The sequence below is a fragment of the Cynoglossus semilaevis genome, chromosome 1 (assembly GCF_000523025.1).
Source record: "Cynoglossus semilaevis isolate Cse_v1.0 chromosome 1, Cse_v1.0, whole genome shotgun sequence".
In the NCBI taxonomy this organism is placed as follows: Eukaryota; Metazoa; Chordata; class Actinopteri; order Pleuronectiformes; family Cynoglossidae; genus Cynoglossus; species Cynoglossus semilaevis.
In genome coordinates this window covers 9,030,462-9,051,252 of record NC_024307.1, presented here as the reverse complement: position 1 = coordinate 9,051,252, position 20,791 = coordinate 9,030,462, and the positions used below count along the sequence as shown (strand labels likewise).

Here is a 20,791-nt window from a genome sequence, read left to right as displayed (position 1 = left end):
TTAGTCATTTTTGAGAAACTGTTTTTTAACTTATTGGTATCGTATTTTACAGTTTACACATAGCTATATAGAGTTCTACAGAGATACAGAATACATATTCATGCTCACTGAATCTTGTTATAACCTAGGATTTAACATTTGGTTGTTTTTCTGCTATCACTGTGTTTCAGAAACGTGCTAATTATGATGCTGAGGAAGGCTGTTGGCCTGCCACCTGTTGGAAAGTCCACAGGAGTTGTTGGTTTTACAGAGACCTGTTTACAATGAAATTGTAAAATTAAGTTTTACATCAGGTCATATGTTGTTAAATGTTACACTGCTCTAATTTGATGAGAAACATAAAATTTTGATTTTTTTTCCGCAAAGATTTTCATGAAAATTTGAAAAAAAATATATATATATATCAAAGGATTTTACAAAGCACTGGAACCAGTTAAATATGAAACCCAAATGTTGTATAATACAAACAGCAGTGCATCAGTTTGGAAAAACATCATCAAATTAAATTAAATTGATATACTGATCTTAAACGTTCAGTTCTTGTTGGTGCTAGACTGTGATCTGCAGTGATGATGAGGTTTTTGAATTCAAAAGAAAATGAAGAGGTTAAAAAGCTATATTTGCACTTTGTGAGAACATGGGGCGCGTACGTGGTGTGAACAAAACAACCACAAGTTTAAAAAAATGTGTTAAGGTTAAATTTTCCATCTGTGGTGAGTGGTGGTCTGCAGTGGTGTTGCAGTACAGCCCCTCACCTCTGATGTGTATAAAACCGTGTCTCAGCATACATTCACTCACACTCTGAGGAGCCTCAGATCACTGATCAGTGTCAGCCATGAACAAATCTCCAATCCTGCTCTTCTGTATCCTGGCTGCTTGTTCAGGTTTGTTGTTCTGTCTTTTGACGCCTGCAGTCGTTTCCATATTGCTGTGTGGGTTCAGTGTTTTAACAGTGTTTTCTGTTTCTTTCAGTCTGGTCAGTCCATGGGAAAAGCCAGGAGATGAATATTGATGATGAGGAACCAGCGGAAGTGGAGCTCCCTGTGGAGGCCAAGGTAACACAGCAGATTTAAAGGTTTAAAGCTGAACTTAATTCTACAACATCAGGTGACACATGTTCAGCAGTTTCATCTGTGTGTTTGCCATGACTTTGAATTATAACTAGACAAAACTCTTGTAAAAAGTTTGTTTTAATGTGTTGGGATGTGTTGTATCTTCAAGTAAGTTCAAAGTAATTTTTAAGTCAGTTAGTCATTTATTTATATCTTTAAATATTGATTTGATCCCATGATGCTAGTTTTTCCAGGCTTTAAGATATAGCTTCCTAATCCAGTTTTGGATTAAGATTGGAAAATTTACTTTTTTAAAAAGACTTCTATGGTTGATTAAAGAATCTGAATACCCAGATTAGAGTTTGAATTTTGAGATGCAAGTCCTATGCAATATTTTAAAAGAATTTTAACTTTATGTTTGAATTCAATAAGACAATAATAATAAACTGACTCAATTGAAAAAACAAATTGAAACCAATAAAAATATAAAGCATCCCTGTTTCCTCTTCTCACCGGCACAGCCTCCAGGTCTGTGCTGGGGTTGCAAATGGGCATTGAACAAGGTGAAGAAAGCGATGACACAAAAAGAGACATATGAGGTAAAACAATCAATAATTTTTCTACCAGGACCGCTCATTCCTTTTGAAGTGATGACCTGTAATTTGATTAGCCTTTTTTTTTTTGTATTACAGAAAGTGAAAGCGAGGTTGATTAAAATCTGCAATAAAATAGGCTTTCTCAAAAGTCGTTGTCACAAATTTGTAATAACCCACCTGGATGAACTGGTCGAGGAGCTCTCCACCACCGATGACGTGAAGACCATCTGTGTCAACGTTAAAGCCTGCAAGTAAGTCACACGAGTGTTATTACGGTAAAGTAATGGCAGTTAAATTTACTCGGATAATACTGTTTAAATATATTTACTGCTGTATAACAACAGAGTTTGCATTTTTACATGAAGTTCACCGGCTTGTTTTTAGCCCAAAGGAACCCTCTCATCTCCTCTTCTATCCAAACAACTGAAGAGGCAAAAGCAGGAGACACCATGAGGCAGGGGTTCTCAAACCCTGGTCTGGGTGTTAGTCCCGAGCAGTGGTGGGACACAGTAAAGCATCAAGCTTATTAGGAAAAACATTGAAACATGTAACTTATGAGAAAACCCTCAAGTGTGCACGAGTTATAGAAATGAATTAATATGAATAAAAATTTCCTGCATAACAATATTTGTGTTCCCTCGTTGTTACATTCATTATCTGTTCGTGGAATTCGTAAAATCACTGTGAACTACCGTGCATTGTAGTACTGAACCATGAACGACAGTATCATGTCTTGTTATGGATTAGACAAGGGCCAGTTTTTATATGGTTTTAACAACACTGCCATCGTGTGGTTTTATGGGTGAAATAACATTAAAAAAAACTCATGCGTAGGCATTTGCTGTGGTTCTTAGAACATAAGGCGGTCCCAGTCACTAGTAATATATTGTATAAAATTATTTGAACTTTTTAATCATGCTGAAACGCGTATAATTAAAAAAAAGAAAATAAATGACCAGAATCCCTTTCAATACGAATACTTATTAATGCAAAGTAATGAGAAAAATGTCTACTATGAGACAAAATACGATACTCAAAGTAAAATAAATTTGTACTTACGGTGGTGCTTTGAAATGAGATTTACGGTAATAGGTAATTTTCCCGAGTAAAATATTTCTGTCTATCATTCGGTTATTTGTTTTTGCTGTGTACAATTAATTCATTTTCTTACTTTTTAGAAATTCCATTCCTTTTCCTAACGTTAATTGTCAACTATACCGACGTCAAATGCGTGTTTATTTATATAATTTGCATTTAAACACTATTCGTCAAAATGGCTTTTCAGGTCGTTCTTACAGTGACGTAACCTCCGGTAGTTCGAACGTTAACTCGGCCCTGGATATGTGGCGTTTAGCGTTACGGAGGTTTAATTGAACATATTTCTTTTCTTTCTTTCTTTTTTATACCGAACCCTGAGAAATGGAATACGGCGTGATTTAATTTAAAAAATATTCTATTGTTCATTATCGCCACGTAAAGACAGCTATTTACTTTTATGAAATGTGTTTGGTAAAACGCAGTGCATTTATATTTTAGTAATTATATGCTAAAATGTATATTTTTAATTTTTATATGAAAAATATGCCAGTTGGTTCAACAACAAAACCACAGGATATTTGTTTTTTGTTTGTTTGGTCATGTTTGTAGTTTTTCACTTCCATAACTGCAAAAAGACCAATAAGCAGCGAGCATGATAGCATGAATCACTTTAATCTTTTTTTCAAAGTACAAAGAAGACAAACAAACTTTTTACCTATATTCTGTTTTTGATAGTTTTACATAAATAAGGGCTACATAACACTAGATATTCCTATTTAATCTATTTACATTTTCACCAAATGTCATGAAGCTGATTTATATCTCTCTTTGCTTTATGTTAAAGCAGCAGTGAGAAAACACTTGGACTGTCTGTCAGTGAAGTGTCCATGTGCCTGACTGATGTCCCAGGTCTGCTTTAAGGCCTGCCTGTCCAGTTTGTTAAGTCCCTGAGAGCAGAGACGGAGATCTTGGACCAACTCAGTCAATCCATCCAGATCTGCACTGCCCCAGGGCCCCGACACCTGACATCCTGTAGAGGAAGTTTTTACAGTTTTATTAACAGATTTAGCACAAGCCAACTAAAAACAGTTAGCCTATATGTAAATTAGCCACCAGGCGGCAGTGATTTTTAATAATTAAGTACATTTTGTGAAATATATATATATATAATTTCACACCATGAGACAAAAAAATGACTGCTGGAGAAGATACAGAACATTTTAACAAAAAGAAAAAAAAAGCAGAACTCACTTCATGACATTGAAAAAAAAAATCAACAGAGTTAAGATATTTAAATTATTGCCCATTCAAAATGCACATTATAGTGAAAGTGTAATTTTATATTAATTGAAGAGCCATCAAACATTTTTACAATACTTTTTTTTTGGGGGGGGGGGGGGGGGGCATGCTTTAATCACTAGGGTCACGCTTGTGCCGGACCATATTTATATATCACACCGCATTTTTAATGTTTGGATCAAATTTAAGTAGAAATCTTACTAGACCAATTGTGTTATTTGTCAACCATCCATTCTTCTAAATTAGTGACATGTATCTATGTTAATATTAAATTGTATTTATTGTATCCTTCATTGTATTCATGCGTTGCCTAATGTGATGATAGTGTCTCTGAAATGACAATTTTAACCAGAAATATGATTGCTTTTGGATTAAAATAAACTTAATGTTAATATCTGTAAACATTACTCTATTTGGTGTCATCATTATGACATCCTCACCATTTCCCAGAGGTGTACCTCCTACAGTATAGAACACCGCCTTCTGGTTCAATGAACATTTATTGAAAACCAACCTAAAGACGTATCTGTATCGGTACTATCAGCGAGAATACGTAAAAATGTTTTTACCAGTTAGCAAAAATGGTATTAGACCATCCTATCAAATTAGATCGTTTATTGAAATTCTTTGAGAAATCTCAAAAGTTTCACTAGGAACAAATCAAAATACTCCAAAAAGTCCTAATACACACATTCGGACACGCAGCCCTTACCTTGCAGGTTGAGATATGTCAGAGGATGAGCAGCTTCTCTGAGAGCTTGCAGGATGCTGCTGAGTCCAGCTGAGGAGATGGCAGGGTTTCCTGACAGGTTTAAACTCAGTAGGGTCGGACATGAAGGCAGGCATCTGAAAGGAGGGAGATATCAATAAAATAACTTACACACAGACAAGGAGAGCTGCAGAAGAGAAAAAAAAAATCAATAAACAAACATCACAATGAAGCCAGAAAAGCTATAAACACCTGGCCAAGGTGGCAACGCTGCTGTCTGTTAACCCATTAGCTGCCAGATTCAAGTGGACCAGTGAACACTCCTCCTGCAAATGAAGACAAAAAGCAATCACTTTGAAGTTGTTAATGAACTTGAATATTCAAAAACAAGTGTTTCTTTGGCAGCGAATGTACACAAACAAATACCTGCGTTAGGACTTTGGTGAGGTGTTCCAGTGCTGGGTAATCCGTAGGACCTCTGCAAACAGCCGACAGGTCCAGGTGAGTGAGGAGGGAGATGGGTAACGTCTTCAGCACCAATTCAAAGCCAGTGGAGCCCAGTGCATTATGGGCAAGACACACCGATTTCAGGTGGCCTGTTCCTTCATCACCACAGCACAAAAAGAAAAAAATTACTCCTTGGAGAACATGTTTTCTCTCCATTTTAGGATCAGTTAATCCTCAATTTATAGCCACTGTTTTGTATATTGCAAATTAACTGTTTGTGGACCGAAAGGTGGAAAATGCCTTCATAATTTGACAGCTAAATTATCCAATAGGAGTATGACTTTGTTTCATCCTGACCACTGTGACAATGGCAATAAAGAACATCACTGAAGCTGTGATAATCGATGACGTCACATGATCAGACTGACAAATACACACATTGAATGCAGCAATACTCAACCAATGTCGACCTCATATTCTACAAACAAAGACTGAACAGTGGTGATTGACCCTGGAATATAAACATGTATACAAGCTGCAATCTATTCTGTAAAGCCCCTCAACAAACTGTTTTCCCCCCTGACATTGACGTGGCCCCTGTTGTGACTCTACAGTGGTTCTTGCCTGTGAGAGCGCTAGCCAGCAGCAGTCGATGCTGCTGCAGGAAACGAGCAGTGAGGCCACAGGCCTGCAGGGACAGCTTTGCTAACAGAGGACAGCAGGACAGCAGAGAGGACAGAGATTCGGACACACCGTCACCCAGGTTGTTCATACTGAGGTCCAGCTCTTCCAGGCACTAGTAGACAAAAAACAAACCACAAAATCTATTCATCATTTCCATAGATTGACGTACAAAAGTGAAACTAGCTTGTGGTCTGCTAATATTTCCCAGCAGGGTTGGGTGGGGGACCTTTTGGTTTTCACACCATGAAAACTGTCACAGCTACAACAGCTAAAGTGGGTCCTGACCAACATCTGTTGTAAAGTTCATGAGAACTGAGCACTTTCTGAAATGTATTCACTGTGAAAAATGGTGACGTGTTCAACACGTATTGTAATTGACGTACATTAAACTCATTCTGTGAAATGATGACTCAACATCACAGAACATAACACATACAGACTTAAAACTTCTAGTGTGGAACGTACCGGAAAGGCAGCTTGGCTTTGTCCCTTCAAAGAATTCACCGCCTTCCCCAGTCCATCCGCTGTTATGTGATTGGCAGAGATGTCCAGCACCCGAAGCCGAGGCATGGTGATGGCAGCGGCGACCAGCTCTGGGAGGAGACTGTCAGGGAGACGGTTCCCAGAAAGTCGCAGCTCTGTGAGGCTGGCCTGAAGTTTCAGGGCACGGAGCAGCGGGTTGAGGGCAGAGGACGGCAAACTGAGACCAGAGACGGACAAGGAGGAGCTGCCGTCCTGCACCTCACACAACCTGGAGACATGTTTGTTCTCATCTGCAGGGGGACAACCGTTGGTTATGATTTATTGATGACCATCAAAGTATGGTTGTCTGCCTGTGGGTGATGTCGAATGTGTTTCTCACCCACTGCCAGGCTCTGACAGGCCTTTCTGTATCGTTCAGGAAGAGGAGGAAGATCCCAGGAGCAAACCTCAGCCAAAACCTGCAATGTACAGTAAATCCAATATAAAACCATGGTCCACACACAACTCGTTCTCTACTTCCAAATCTCTCAATATAAAGACATCGTAAAAAATTTTTGGACACTCGAATAATAATCAATCTGACTCTGGACAAATGGAAATAAAGTCTTCATAACCGTTGTGAGCTGTTACCTTTTCTAACAAATATATAGTCTATAACAGTGGGTTTCAAAGTGGGGGAGCCACAAGGGGGCACTAGATTTTAAATGAATTTTATATATATTTTCTATAACAATTTGAACTGAACTGTATAACACACAAAGTGCTGGATTCTCAAGTTTTCGATGGTACTTAAATGCACCTTGTATGGCAGCTGCAACATTACAACGCTTTCCCCATCTGTGTAGACCTGGTGGTTCGCACCTGGTATCAAGCTGCTCTGCACCTCAAGCTAGCGTGTAGCTAGCTAGCACATGTTTGTTAATAATCTTCTTGCGCCAAACAATTGTAATAACTATTGAACGGTGAATAAAAGTAAATAAATACATTCAAAAAGTTGATGTTTCTTACAGAGAATGCTATTTTGTAGCATTGTATGCAGGTTTGTAAAGGCAGTCCCCGACCAGAAGCTAATGCTGTTTTGGGGACCCCTGGTCTATAAAATATGCACAAAATTATCTATCATCAAGATGAGGAATTCTAACAGAAATGCACAAACCCTGTGTTGTTTAATGCAGGTATAGTTTTAAGATCTGTACATCAGGAGAGCTCTTTTTCATTAGGTTTCTAAACTTCTGCTTCACCTCCTCATTGGTGTGCAGCACAGCCAGCAGCAGGTCCTGTGGGGCCAGAAGAGCTCCTTCCTTCTGCAGCGACAGACGTGGCAGGAGTCCACACTTCTGGTAGTAACGCTGAGCAGCCTGCTCGCACAACCACGACACGGTGCAGGAGTCTGCCGCACTGAAACAGGCAGAAAACATCTGTGTAAATAAATCCAAAAAAAAACAGCATCGCACATTCACATGTAACAGACTCCAAGAGATGATACATGGCTGCTGCATGGATGTACAAGGCGCAAGACGTCCTGGTAGACCATTCTGAGGAACATAATGATTAATTACATTTTGTTCCACAAACAAACCTTTGTGGAACAGGTATGAGGAAGACGTCTTCTTGGACTCTGACCCGCATTCTGATTGGTGGAGGAAGGGATGTAGGCATGGATGCTGCCAAGGTTTGAGAAGGAAGCTGAAATAAAAAATAAAATAGATTTTCACATAAATACAATAAAGCGAGACGACCTTCTGGTGTGCATTTACTTACAACTAATATTTAAATCCCCAGAGTCTCAGGATTGAACATCATCTAATTATGGTGATATAAATAAAATATTTACTCTACATAAAAAGACAGGGCCTTGATGCATTGACCCAATGATTAGTTAATGTTGAGCATCACTTAATCACCCTTTAATGTTATTACTTTCACAGAGTTGCAGATCAACATCCTAAATCCAGCCCTGGTTTGTCTGTTTCAATTATTTAATGTGCATTTATATACATTCATGCAATAATAATGCAATAACTTCCCATGGTTATTTTGTGTTTTTCCAACATTGACCAACCCATCCTTGCATGTACTCTCCCCATGTGCACAGAGTGATAGACAGACAGAACAAACTATTAATCCCTCAGAAGTTTCCCTGAAGGAAATTAAGGAAATATATCTGGGATATTAAATTTTATAGTGCAGCTTTAGAACTGTACAGAGGCCGCAGCAGTGTTTTTAAACCCTTTCATTTGGAGCTGCATTAACCGCTATCCAAAAATAAACAGAGCCAGACTCCTGACTGATGATGTTCCAGCTATTGCCTGGAGTCAAGCTAAAGAAAAAAAAATAAAATCACTTTGGTGTGCTGAATAAAAAATGTGAAAAACTTTTGTGCTAAGAGTGACTCCATTTTCCTCCATTATGTAATTAGAGTCAAGACAGGCATCACAGGCCTCTGACCTGTGCGTGTGCGTGAGGAGGTGGAGGTGTCACAGATCTCACGTCCTCATCGTCTGTCCAGTTTGGGCTGTGTGACCTGCTGACCTCCCGTCTGCCCAGTCTCACCATTCCAGGCATCTGTGTCATTTTGACCTGGTGTGGCTTCAGAGATCCATTCTTGTTCGAGGTGAGACCCCTGCTGGAGGAGGCGGGAACAGCAGAACCTACAGGCAGCCATAAAACCATTAGGACGAGAAACCAGAAACGTAAATCTGAATAAACGTAGACTAAAAATGTAGTATGTTGTATGACTAAAAATACCTCTGGAAGTTGTGCCAAAGTTCATGTCTCTATCTTGACTGCTCCCTCCTGTCTGATCAACCTGAAGCCTCCTCTTCTTTTTGGGTTGATTGCCCCCTAAGTCGTCCTCCAGCCAGTCATCTGCCAAATACTCCTTCTCAGAAACCAGGGCTGACTTGTTGTTGGAGGATACAGCAGGTGTGCTGGACAGCAGCGGCTGTGGCGACCCCTGGAGGAGAGTTTTGGAGCTGCCCAGGCCTCTGATGGCGCTGTGGTACTCTGCTCGCGCAAAGACAGATGTGGCTGTTTTTTCCCGAGCACCGACTGACGGTGGGATGGAGCTGCTTTCTCTGCTTGGTGCAACTTCCCTTTGACTCTGGGCTGCTGGAAAACTGTTCCGAGGGCGAACGGGGCGGAGGGGACTGATGGGGGAGTCGGGTTCACTGTCCTCAGAGCAGCTGTTGTTGCTCTGTGGAATTGATATAAAATTAAATAACTTGTAATCACTGTAGATTTGGAGTTTGTGACATAATTATACCGTGAGAGAGCATTAATCAGACAGTACCCCATATAGAACCGCAGCCTCCGTTCCCCGTGTCCGGATGCGCTGCGTGGAACCATTGCTCTGCCTCCGCTTAGGACTGACAGGCCCTGCCTTCACTTCCCTGCTCCTACTGCGTTCATGCCAATCGTGGTTAGCAGAACAGCTCCCTCCTGAGGACGTCAGCGGCTCTGAATTTTCTGCATCAAACAGCTGGCTGTCCTGCAGGGCATCAAAAGGCTTGGCTGGAGCCGGAGCAGAAGGCACTGTGTCAGACAGAGATAAGAAGAAAAGAAAACAAGATAATAAAAAGATTAACAAATAAAAAAATAAAAAAAACAGGCAGCAACAGCAACAAGCCTCACCTCCCCCTGCCCGCGCTTTCCTAATTATCTTTTCTGTAGCTGCGCACTCCTGGTTGGTCTGGTCGTCCAGCTCTCTGCTGTACATCCTCTGCCACTGACGCAGTGTGTCCATGGCCGTCTCACCCTAACAGCACGGAAGAACAGATGTGTGTGATCCTTCGTTTAAAGTCAAAAAATTGAACACGTTTGATTTGGATGACTGAAAATTATTGGTGTACAAAGAAAAAAAAACACGTTACAGGCCTCACCTCCCCCTGCCAGCGCTTTCCTAATTATCTTTTCTGTAGCTGCGCACTCCTGGTTGGTCTGGTCGTCCAGCTCTCTGCTGTACATCCTCTGCCACTGACGCAGTGTGTCCATGGCCGTCTCACCCTAACAGCACGGAAGAACAGATGTGTGTGATCCTTCGTTTAAAGTCAAAAAATTGAACACGTTTGATTTGGATGACTGAAAATTATTGGTGTACAAAGAAAAAAAAACACGTTACAGCATTTTATTAGTCAGTTTTATGTATTCTAAATATTATCCATGCAATATTTCAAAAACGTTTATTAACTTGTCAAGGACTTAGAAAAAGCCTTTTCAATTTCCCAGACTTTTTCAGGTTTTCCATGACTTTACGAACCCTGTAATATACTGTCATAAAAACACACCTTGGAGTTGCGAAGCGTGACAGATGCCCCTCGTTCCACCAGGAGCCTTGCTACCTGGAAATTCCCACATGCCAGGGCGTCGTGAAGAGGAGTTACTCCTTCACACAGGGGGCCGCCGGGGTCGTTGACGTTTGCTCCACGCTCCAGCAGCACAGCCACGACATCTGTGGCGGAAACGTAAAGTAAAATACTGTACACTTTTTCTATATTTTTTAAAAACAGAAAATTAATTTTCAGGCTCTTTTCAATAAACTCAGGTCCAAATCCATTACCATAGTGTCCATGATTGCAGGCCTCATGCAGGGGAGTCCAGCCACAGTAGTCCCGGGGGTTTACTGGGTGACCCTGAGGTACCAAATGTATACAACACCATTAGGTATTTAATGTAACAGTCCTATATCAACAGTGTAAACATTTCTGTCCTGCTGTGACTATGCTTCCTTTTGGGATTTTTTTTTAATTTTTTCTCCATACCTGTTCCACCAGATACTGGACCTGCTTCAAGTTCCCATCTATACACGCTCGGTGCAGAGACGTCTCACCCTTCTCGTTCCTCCTGTTCCACTAACAATGGGAGATCAATGGGAGAAAAGTTAGGGAGAAAAACATCCGTGATCTAAAGCTAACTCAAAGATGAGGTGGAGTTTGTGAAGACTCACCCTTCCCACCTTTCTTCGCCCGGTTACCATCTTGTCATAACCCTCTAAATCGTCATCTAGAGAACATGTGAACAGATCAGAACCAGATCTTTGAAGCTGACACGGATCCACTTAAAACCAAAACATCTGCAGCTTCTAGTCGACCTGAATCTGAGAGGACGACGTCGCTGTCATCCATCGGTTCGCTGTTTTCCATCTCCTCCTCTTCATCCTCCTCGACGTCACTCCCATCCACACTCCAGCTCTCGATTGTGCAGAGCTCCTTCAGCCTCATCTCGGTGTCGTCGGCATCTGCTTCACCAGCGCGTCTCTGGAACGCCAGCCAGAGCCTCAGTACGCGTTTCTGGATGAGAGGCAAAGAGAAGATGGTGTCCACGTGTCAGAAGGTCCACCAAAGACTAAAGACCTAATATGTCTTATCAGCTCCAAAGTGTAGTTGAAGTAAAAACTGGTAGATTTTAATAAAGAGATTATCTCACCTTCAGTCTGGCCTGGCCACACTTCTCAGCACAGTGTAAGGCTTTGATGTAGCTGCTGTTTATTTCCTGTGAGCCACAGCGACCGTCCTCCTGAGCTGCTGCGATGTTTATCCAGGTCTCACATTCCTGATGGGGAGAGATTTAATCTTTTTTAATATAAATGTTTAAATCAGTTTCCTCTGCCACCTTTCACATCTCTTTGACTCTCCCTCAGGTCTTTTTCCCACTTTATTCTGTTTCATTGTTTATTGATGCACAGTAGTCAGTCAGAACGACTGCCCTATTTTTGGATTTAAATGACAGAGGATCTACACAGACAACAACATAAAAAAACTTTGAATTTAATTGTGTCGTATTAACCGAGTCTGATTCAGTCTTAACTATTTATACCTGCTTAACCTTTATGCATTTGCATTTAGCAGATGCTATTATCCAATGTCATTAGCTGGTCCCTCTGGCCCAGCACTTTGTGCTCTTTGCTTTCAAGGCAGGCTCAAGGACCAGATCAATTGGACATAGACACATAAGATCAAGATTACACAAAATGTTTAAGGAAAAAATTAAAATAAAAAAGATGTCATAAGGCCAATAACCTGATTCCAACCTTGAAGTGGGAGACACGCTGTACACACAGATTTTTGTACCCGAGGGATGATGTGTTTTCTACCTATATCCAGCTGACGACATCAAAATCTCACTGCAACTAATACTGTACCTACTGTAGGCACTCGTACTCTGTGTCAGCGTTTTTCTCCCTGGCTGTTTGCATCATTGTTCAAATATGCCTGCTGTTTTTTGATACAGCTTCCTGTATTGCACCCTCACTGAGGTCAAGTAGGGTCTCAAGTCTGTTCCCCAAGTCACAACAAATATCCACAACTGCAGCAGACTTCTCCAGACTGGAAACCCTTAGTTACAACCTGGCAAAACATTAAATCTAGTCGTGTCTCCTCAGCGCCACTACCCTCTCAAAGATGAAACTTTCTTCTTTTTTACCTCAGCAAAGTTGCCTTTTCGTAACTCCAGCTCCTGTCTGTAGTGCTCCATAGCCTGGCTGTATTGTCTCAGGTCAGTGTAGGTGGCAGCCAGGGACACGTGGATCACTGCCAACTCCCGAGCACCTTTCCCCAGAGCCTCAGCGCCTTTGAGCTGCATCATAAGAACAGAGTCGTTCACGACCAACAACAAACCAAAGGTTTCTAAAGCTACACTGTGTTCTGGAATGTAAGATTTACTTGTGTAACGCACCTGTGTTCGATAGGCATCCAGGGATTTGCTGTAGCAGCCGACTTTACAGTACAGATCCCCGAGCTGCTCTGCAAGCCCCACGGCCTGATGGGAGGTGGGGTTTTTACCCTGATCTTCTCCCAGCTGTTCTTCTAATTTGCAGCCTTTATCAGCTACGACAGAAAAAAGCCCAATATGATCAACTCAAGTATCAGTAAAAAAAAATTTAAATAATTTGGTAAATCAAAACCTTGACAAAAAATCCATACCATATTTAAAATTTTTCTTTACTGTCTCTCTGTCCAGCAGCTGCTGTGATCCCAGCTGCAGAGCTTTCTTAAGAGATCGTCGAGCCGCGACAAAATCACCTAAAGACAGCTGCACCTGTGGATTCAAGTCATTTACTGGAAACTGTAATGACACAGAGGAAGGAAATAAATGAAAAAACCTGGTTGAGTTCATACCTTGCCGATGCAGTGAAAGCACTCGCTCTCACTGAACTTGTCTTTCATCTTGCGAGCACATTCTTTGGCTTGTTCCAGGCAGCGCACTGAATTGGAATGCTGACCGTGGCGAAAGTAGATGTTTCCCAGGTTGAAGTTGGCACGGTAGAGATCCTCCAGCAGCTGGCTCTTCCTTCACAGTCAAATTAAATGACAGAAGACTCCATTAACAACACTGCGCTGTTAGCTTTTCAAAACTGACATTCTCAGGTATGAAGCTCTGTTTAAGATGTATGTACTCAGCAATGAAGACACTGCGACGTATGAACTCGCTGCAGAGTTTGGAGTCCCCCAGGTGATCATGGACCAGACCCAGGTTGAGGAACAGGCGAGCTTTCATCTCACTGAGCTCTCGTACAGGCACCGACCCTGCAGGTCAAATAAATTTTAAAAGTTTGGGACAAAGATGGACCAAATAAAATCCGTGGACCTCCTTTTGGGACACACACCTTCGAGACGATCATTCACAACAGACAGGCTTTTTCTGAAGGCATCCTCCGCTTTCTCCAAGCTGCTCCTCGACTGGTCCGACTCATAACTGAACAGGTAGGTACGACCAATAGTAGCCAGGGCTCTTTGTTCCTCTGGATAATTCCGAACAGAACGAGCCAAATCTAGGTGGCACTTCTGGTGCTGAAAAAAACAAGTGCAAGGAGACGCTTCAGCACTTCTGTGTAAAAACACGTAAGAAAAAAAAAATTACAGGCATCAAAACAACAAACTTTTAATGCAGCCTCGATGTTTCCCATCTCAGCGTAACACTCTCCTATTCTCCGATTGGCCACCGCCCGGCCGATCACATCCTTCAGCACCTCACAGAGCAACAACTCCTGCTGGTGCTCTCTGATGGCAGCCTCGTGGTCACCTGGCACACACGGAGGTCAAAGTGGAAGCAGTGAGTTAAGAGTTTTGAAATCAATTCATGTATAAACTGTAGCAGTGAGTTTTGAAATCAATTCATGTATAAACTGAGAAATAAAAGTTCTACGTGACAGAAGAAGAACAAAGAAGAGGGGAAGATACATAGATTTTAAAATGTAAATAATAATAGAGAAACTTTAATGGATGGAAATTACTGTAAATGTAACTTGATTATTGATGACAATACGATAAGAATATTGTTAGACTAAGGTTGTGCTGTAGCTTCTTGAATGTAAATATGTTCTTGTTTTTTTAGCTTTTGTATGACTGAATACTATGAATACTGTACTTTTAAGTTTTATTTTTGGTTTAATAAGATTCCATAGCATTTTTCTACATGACTTCAACAAATGTTGCTTGGCTTATATATCTATCTCCTAAACCTATATCCTAGGTTTATTGCTTAGAAAATAGTTAAAATCACTGACCATGATACGTACACAAAACATTAACATATCCGACAATAACAACGCTGGATATGTGACTACAGCATTCGATAAGACGAAGATTATAAGACCATCAAAGTTATGGAGGAGGAAGAGAAATATTGTGGTTTATATTGGTGCAGGGATTAGTCAGATAATCACTCACACAGTAAGATTATATGATCATCTAGCTTTGTTAATGTCAATATTTCTGGCTTCTAAATTTGAGTGAATAAATGTGTCCATCGGTAAACAAAACAGCATCAACATCAACAAAATAACTAGGCCTAGACCAACAGTTTACACAGAGAGCCCTCACCATTTCTGGACAGCAGCTCTCCCAGCTGATTACAGATGTTCGCTTCCTCTTTTAAATTGCTGCTGTTCTGGGCTTTGCTCTTTGCTTTCTGCAACTCTGCAAGAAATGATAATTATTTATTCGGTTGAGAAAAAAAACACTACATACATTTTACACTGCAAACACTTCTGATCAAACTTATACTTACGCTTTATCTCCCGCGATGAGCTCATCATGAACCAGCTCCGTAAACACGGCGTGCTAGTAAACTAACGCTTTTACCAAAATAGCAAAACAGCGTTAAAGTTAGACGGTTAACAACCTCGTGTCCATTGATATTCTTTAATTATTCGATCGTGCAGGAATTCTCTACAAGTCGGACCAGTTGTTGTTAGCGCTACAAGCCTTCAGAAAGCCCCGCCATTACCGTGGGCCAATGACTACTCTCCTTCTATGGAGGAATAAGACACGCTCAGGCTATTTTTCTCAGGCTCAACTTCAACTTTGTCACAAAACGTTAAACCCGTATATGTTCACATAATTAAAAGCTTAGGCCATATTTCGTAATACATATTTTTATATAACGCCAAGTATAAGTTTGTGGATTTAAATGTATGCAATGTATATATAAACCAAATCTGACGCGTGTTCTCCTGACAGACAAGTTTCAGGATACAAAAGTCGCTGCTACCGATTCAGTTCCTCCATCGCCTGACGTCAAACTTTGATCACGGAAACTACTCATAACAGCTAAACAACTTGAATAATATGTCAGAAACAATTCCTAAAGCAGTGATAGAAAATAAATACTTTATTATTTTGAGGTTTTTTTTCATGTGTCTACCTTCTCTAGATTTTCAACTGATTATTTTGATGACAGAAATTACTTTTTTTTTCACTTAAATCAACCATAATGTTCTTTCCTTCTTTGAGACTTAATCACAATCACAATGACAATGTACCGACACATTTTTATATAATATTTTCTACTTTTACCTATATATAATTTTTAATTTATACACAGAAAAAATACAGAACTGTTAAACCGGAAAGTTTAACCTGACAATATATATTTTAGTTAAATGCAATGGCACTTGAATGTGCCAAGAAGGCTCACACATGATGCTTACCTTTAGTAAGTAAATTATAAGTAGAATCAACTTAAGTATGTATATATATATATATATATATATACATACACATATATACACACACACATATATATATATATACATACATACATACATATATACACACACACCTATATATAGATAGATAGATAGATGATAGATAGATAGATAGATAGATAGATAGAGAGATAGAATTTTGGTGTGCAGTAGTGACAGTATACTGTGAGAATCTAAACCTGTTTTGTCATAGATCTACATTACTTTAATCGGTCCCAACAAATATTGAATTTATAACATATGTTAAACTTCCCAACCAGAGAAAATGTAAATCATTGATATTGTGATCGTGTATTATTTGTATTACAAACCCACAAGGACTTGGTACGTGCAGACCGACGTCCACTTATTTAACCTAAATTCATGATCTTTTAATCCAACTGTTCAGCTTGCTAAAATCAAAAGGACAGGTTTCCCAGGTGACGTCAGCGCTCAGACATTGTTTGGATTGGCTCAGTCACTGGCGGACAAAAAGTGGTGCAGCCTGTAGTGTGGTGCTGAATAAAAAGAACACAGTCATTAGTTGGCCTTGATTTTCTTGGTCTTCTTTGTGTCGTCTGTTGAAAGCAGATGATTCTGTGCTTACTATGCACGTGACGAAATGTAAAACCAAACCGTTGTTTTATCTGTTTAATATTGACCTAAACGTTGATTTAAAATATTGCTTTGTTTTATCAGTAAAATTGGAGTGTCCAAAATAATTGGCCTGAGATGGAGCAGTGGGAAAAGACCACGGCAGGAAACTACTGTTTAATATAGAGTCAGATGGGGAGGCTGCAGCACCAGAGTGGGCAGAGACACCTATCTCATCTGTTGCAGAGCTTCCTCTCAGCCTGTGGGAGTTTGTCTCTCTCTCTCTCTCTCTCAACCGTTGACCTTAGTGATGAGCATGCTGCATCACTGTGAGAGTTGGTGTTTCTGGGCGGTGCAAAGTAGAGTCGAGCATCATCATCAGAGTGCAGGGTATCTGAACACAGCAGCAGCACACACAGAGGCGGACGCACAGCCGCTGCTGAAAGGATCAAATCTGTGCCATCTGACGCTCAAGGATTTATGGGTTTAGTCAAAATTGCTTTTCCCACTGTGGAGATTAAACAACGTAGAATGTTTTCTTCCCTGGCTGTTAAACAGTCCGTAGTGTAGCTGCTGTCAGTGTGTTTTTTTTTTTTCTTTCTTTTTGTCATTTGTCATCCCCGCTGATAGAGAAAGAAATGTGTCAGGAGGGTAAAGTGCTGCGAGCCCTGGAGAGGAGAGGATTCTGAGTGACAGGAAGCGGTGCGTCCTATGTGGAATGTAAACCATGCAGGTGGAGGCTCTTCTTGTTCTCTTCTGTGTCTGGCTCACAGGGGCAGCCCAGTCACGAGGTCACAAGCTGGAGACCTACAAGCAAACCAGGTAATATCAGAAAGGTCACTATTTTTCCAGGAGCAAACAGTAACTTTTAAATGTCTCTGTAGGATGGACCGGCAGCTTGAAATAATATTTTAATGCACAGTTAAATTGTGATGCAGGTTTAAAACCTCAGTCTAAAATGCTCAAGTGTTTCATTACAGATGTTTACAGGCTTTGTTCCCTGTGTCGCCGCTTCTGCCCTTTCTGCCCCTGCTCTTTAAAAACGGTGTCATTCAGACAGCAGATTGGAGAGAGCAAAGAGCAGGAGACCTAAATCCCTACATCTATTTATGTACTCCTGCTAAATACTGTGGTTTTTTTTTTTTGGTTTTTTTTTTTTTTTGCCCCGCAACTGCTGGGGGCCAGTTAATGGCTGTTTTGCCCTCAGGCAACAGTTGTCATCAGTGTTATTTTCGGGCGATTATTCGGGATAATTGCTGCCCTGTCAGTGCAACCTTAAAATGTTCTACTGAGAGTGAAAATAGTCCACGGAGTCATTAGAGTCAATTTACTTCACAAAACAGATTGGTTTGAACTTCACATCTGATTTACTTTTATATAGAACAGCACGCAAGAAAGTTCTAGGAACTGTTTTTGCTGATATGCTGATGCACAGTGGCAACACATTAACCTTTGCATTTTGACAGAAGTCGAACTTGCTGTGCATTAATGAGATATTACAGCAGATACTGATGCAAAAAACATAAATCAATTTGTCATCGGGGTACAAGTTGTTTTAGGGGTTAATCAGTGGGTGCATGTGGTTGGAGGTTCGATTCCACACTCTACATAAAAACGTCAGTGGAAAAGACACTAATGAGATTCAGCCACCACTCTGCATTTGATGTGCTGATTTTAAGCCAAAATGAAAGGGTAGGAAACACTAAACACTCGTGCCAAATCATTAATCACAAGTCATAAATGAAAAAGGGAGCAGGAACGGAGCAGCCACTTTATCACTTAGAATGTGAACATACTGTGCATGGAAATGAAGAAAGACGACATCTTACTATTAGAGCTTGTTCTTAAACTAAAGATTTCCTTCCACAAAATTAATCAAAAATTAAACATAACAAAAAAAATGAACAATAACAGTCAACATACCGTTGATTGCAGGTGGGAGGTGTATGTAAAAATACCTGATGGTGAATTAATACCAAAGATATATAAAAAATACACCATATTTCACAGTTGAACTACAAACATGGTTGAACATTAAATATGCAATTTGTGTGAGATAATATACACAGGTCATTACGTACATGTAGGATGACATGCACATACGATGTGGCAAAATGGTTACAATTTCGGAGAAATAGCTAAAAAAAAAAAAAGCAATAAGCCAAAATGAGAAAAGAAAAATATGCTAAAACATAAAATAGGTAGAAATAGCCACCAGTTTAACAAAGAAACAGCTAAATATTAGTCAAATGATAAGATGCTGTATCACTATTTTAGCAATAGCTAGAAGTAGGATGAGGCTAGGTGTTAGCCAAATAGATACATTAGCAAAATGTTAACAAAGGAAAGAAAAGAAATAGCTTAAAGAGAAAAGAAAAGGGGGAAAAAACAACACAAATCTAACAATGAAAAAGAAAACTTTTTTTTAATCTGGTCATTAAAAAATAGGGAAAAACAGCAATTTATTCGCCACATAACAAACCTCAGTCACTCACCAAATTAGTAAAACATGATCAAACAAAAATTTAAAAAAAAAGTGTTGCAAAAAATATTCAAGTAGAGTGAGAGTGGAAAAAAAAAAAAGTGTTGCAAAAAAATATTCAAGTAGAGTGAGAGTGGTTTCAATGATAGGGAATAATAAAAGGAAGACAATTCACTAAAATCAAAATGCCAAACCTGGCTAAGTATACAGCTGTCAGTTAGGGGGAGAAATGGCCAATTTGTCAGCTAAATAAACAACCACACACTATTTCCATTGTTTTCCAAAAAAAACATCTTTTTTCCAAATGTCAGCGTGACTGTTGGAATTGGAGCATGAAGCCCCAGAGCGATATAAAACGCTGTGGGTGAAGATGATCAGATTTCTCGGTGAGCCAACATTATCCGCCTTGGAAGATTTTTCCACCTAATACGTTCAACAAACCCTGTCGAATTATAATCCCGCAGCTTTTAGAAACACTTATCACTTTCCATGTCGTTATTTATAGAACAGAGACGGCGCATGGACGGCGCTCTGTCCTCCCCATTAATGTCCTCATCTGTATGTGTTAAAATGAATGTGATGGACATGATGGCATACCTTCATGTGCGTGTGCACGAGCTGGAAAATTGTCATGTGAGAGTCTGATTATACACGTGTGTGTGTGTGTAAAAGATTTAAATCAAGCAGCCCTCCATGAAATTACAGTCATCCACGGTGATCATCTCAGGGCCGAGGTGATTAAGAACATCATTAGGCACCGGAGAAACAGGATCATAATCAGCTGAGGAAAAGCAGTTTTGAGCGAGAGGCTCTAAGGTGTCGTTTCTAAACACCGGCGTCGATATGTTTGTGGAATCGTGGTCTCCACTTCCCCTCCAAAGTAGTTAAAAGTCCTCACACATCACTCTTCTTTGTGCTGACGCTCACAGTCTGTGAATACAAATCAAGAGCAAATCTGATTCCTTTTCTGGCAGGAGGGTGACTCCCCTCCACATCTCCTTCTCCTTCTGCTGCCGCCGCTGCCTCCACTGTGTGAAATCGGTGAAGTGACCGTATGTTCCCAACGTGGGTCTCGCCGGTTTCACGATATTACGCTTAAAATGACTTCCACTCACTGCCCCTCAGGGGGAAGACTTTGATTTGGTTTAAGAGAGACGGCGGACTTCACACTACCGCAAACTACAGGACCTGTGTGAGCTTTAAAGGGTGGCTCCGTAATTTATTCCATGCATAGTAAGAAAAAGAAAAAGTTTCGCCACTAATCTTTTTATTTTCCTGTGTTATTTTGTTGATAACAATATTCTTTGACTACAGACCAAAGATTCAGAACTGAGCTGGTCTGAAGCCTAAAATCTGATTTCCATATATTTATTCATTTATTCATCTTCTACAGCGTAATCATTTTCAGGGTCGGATGAGGGAGTGTGTTGGGGGGGGGGGGGA

General features: G+C 40.3%; 3 protein-coding genes across 4 annotated transcripts in view; 2 read left to right on the top strand and 1 right to left on the bottom strand.

The window, feature by feature from the left end:
• Nucleotides 1–730: 730 nt before the first annotated feature.
• On the top strand, nt 731–2,275 carry nkl.4 (NK-lysin tandem duplicate 4). Of its 2 annotated transcripts, none has more exons than XM_025065110.1 (5): nt 731–884; nt 973–1,055; nt 1,574–1,651; nt 1,745–1,899; nt 2,014–2,275. In XM_025065110.1, exons 1-5 carry the CDS (start codon nt 836–838, stop codon nt 2,030–2,032), a joined length of 384 nt encoding a protein of 127 aa, XP_024920878.1. In that variant the 5' UTR covers nt 731–835; the 3' UTR covers nt 2,033–2,275. The 2 variants fall into 2 exon arrangements, with proteins under 2 accessions (XP_024920878.1, NP_001281135.1); NM_001294206.1 differs by having other exon boundaries at nt 806–884; nt 2,033–2,273.
• A 1,062-nt stretch (nt 2,276–3,337) lies between these two features.
• On the bottom strand, nt 3,338–15,800 carry tonsl (tonsoku-like, DNA repair protein). The gene is made up of 28 exons (XM_008309038.3): nt 15,315–15,800; nt 15,128–15,223; nt 14,185–14,327; nt 13,912–14,095; nt 13,702–13,831; nt 13,424–13,595; nt 13,229–13,343; nt 12,981–13,132; nt 12,729–12,881; nt 11,733–11,858; nt 11,398–11,596; nt 11,254–11,309; nt 11,069–11,158; nt 10,867–10,939; nt 10,595–10,758; nt 10,190–10,313; nt 9,601–9,842; nt 9,057–9,504; nt 8,757–8,959; nt 7,888–7,994; nt 7,550–7,706; nt 6,688–6,766; nt 6,291–6,598; nt 5,766–5,937; nt 5,121–5,296; nt 4,947–5,020; nt 4,698–4,831; nt 3,338–3,716 (listed from the first exon to the last, which is right to left on the bottom strand). Exons 1-28 carry the CDS (start codon nt 15,340–15,342, stop codon nt 3,520–3,522), a joined length of 4,302 nt encoding a protein of 1,433 aa, XP_008307260.1. The 5' UTR covers nt 15,343–15,800; the 3' UTR covers nt 3,338–3,519.
• Nucleotides 15,801–16,938: 1,138 nt separating this feature from the next.
• Nucleotides 16,939–20,791, top strand: part of LOC103378014 (gamma-aminobutyric acid receptor subunit rho-1-like) — a 14,026-nt gene continuing 10,173 nt past the window's right edge. The window contains exon 1 of the mRNA XM_008309049.3: nt 16,939–17,688. Coding sequence (XP_008307271.1) covers nt 17,594–17,688 — 95 coding nt within the window. The 5' untranslated portion in view covers nt 16,939–17,593. The remainder of the gene's footprint in view (nt 17,689–20,791) is intronic.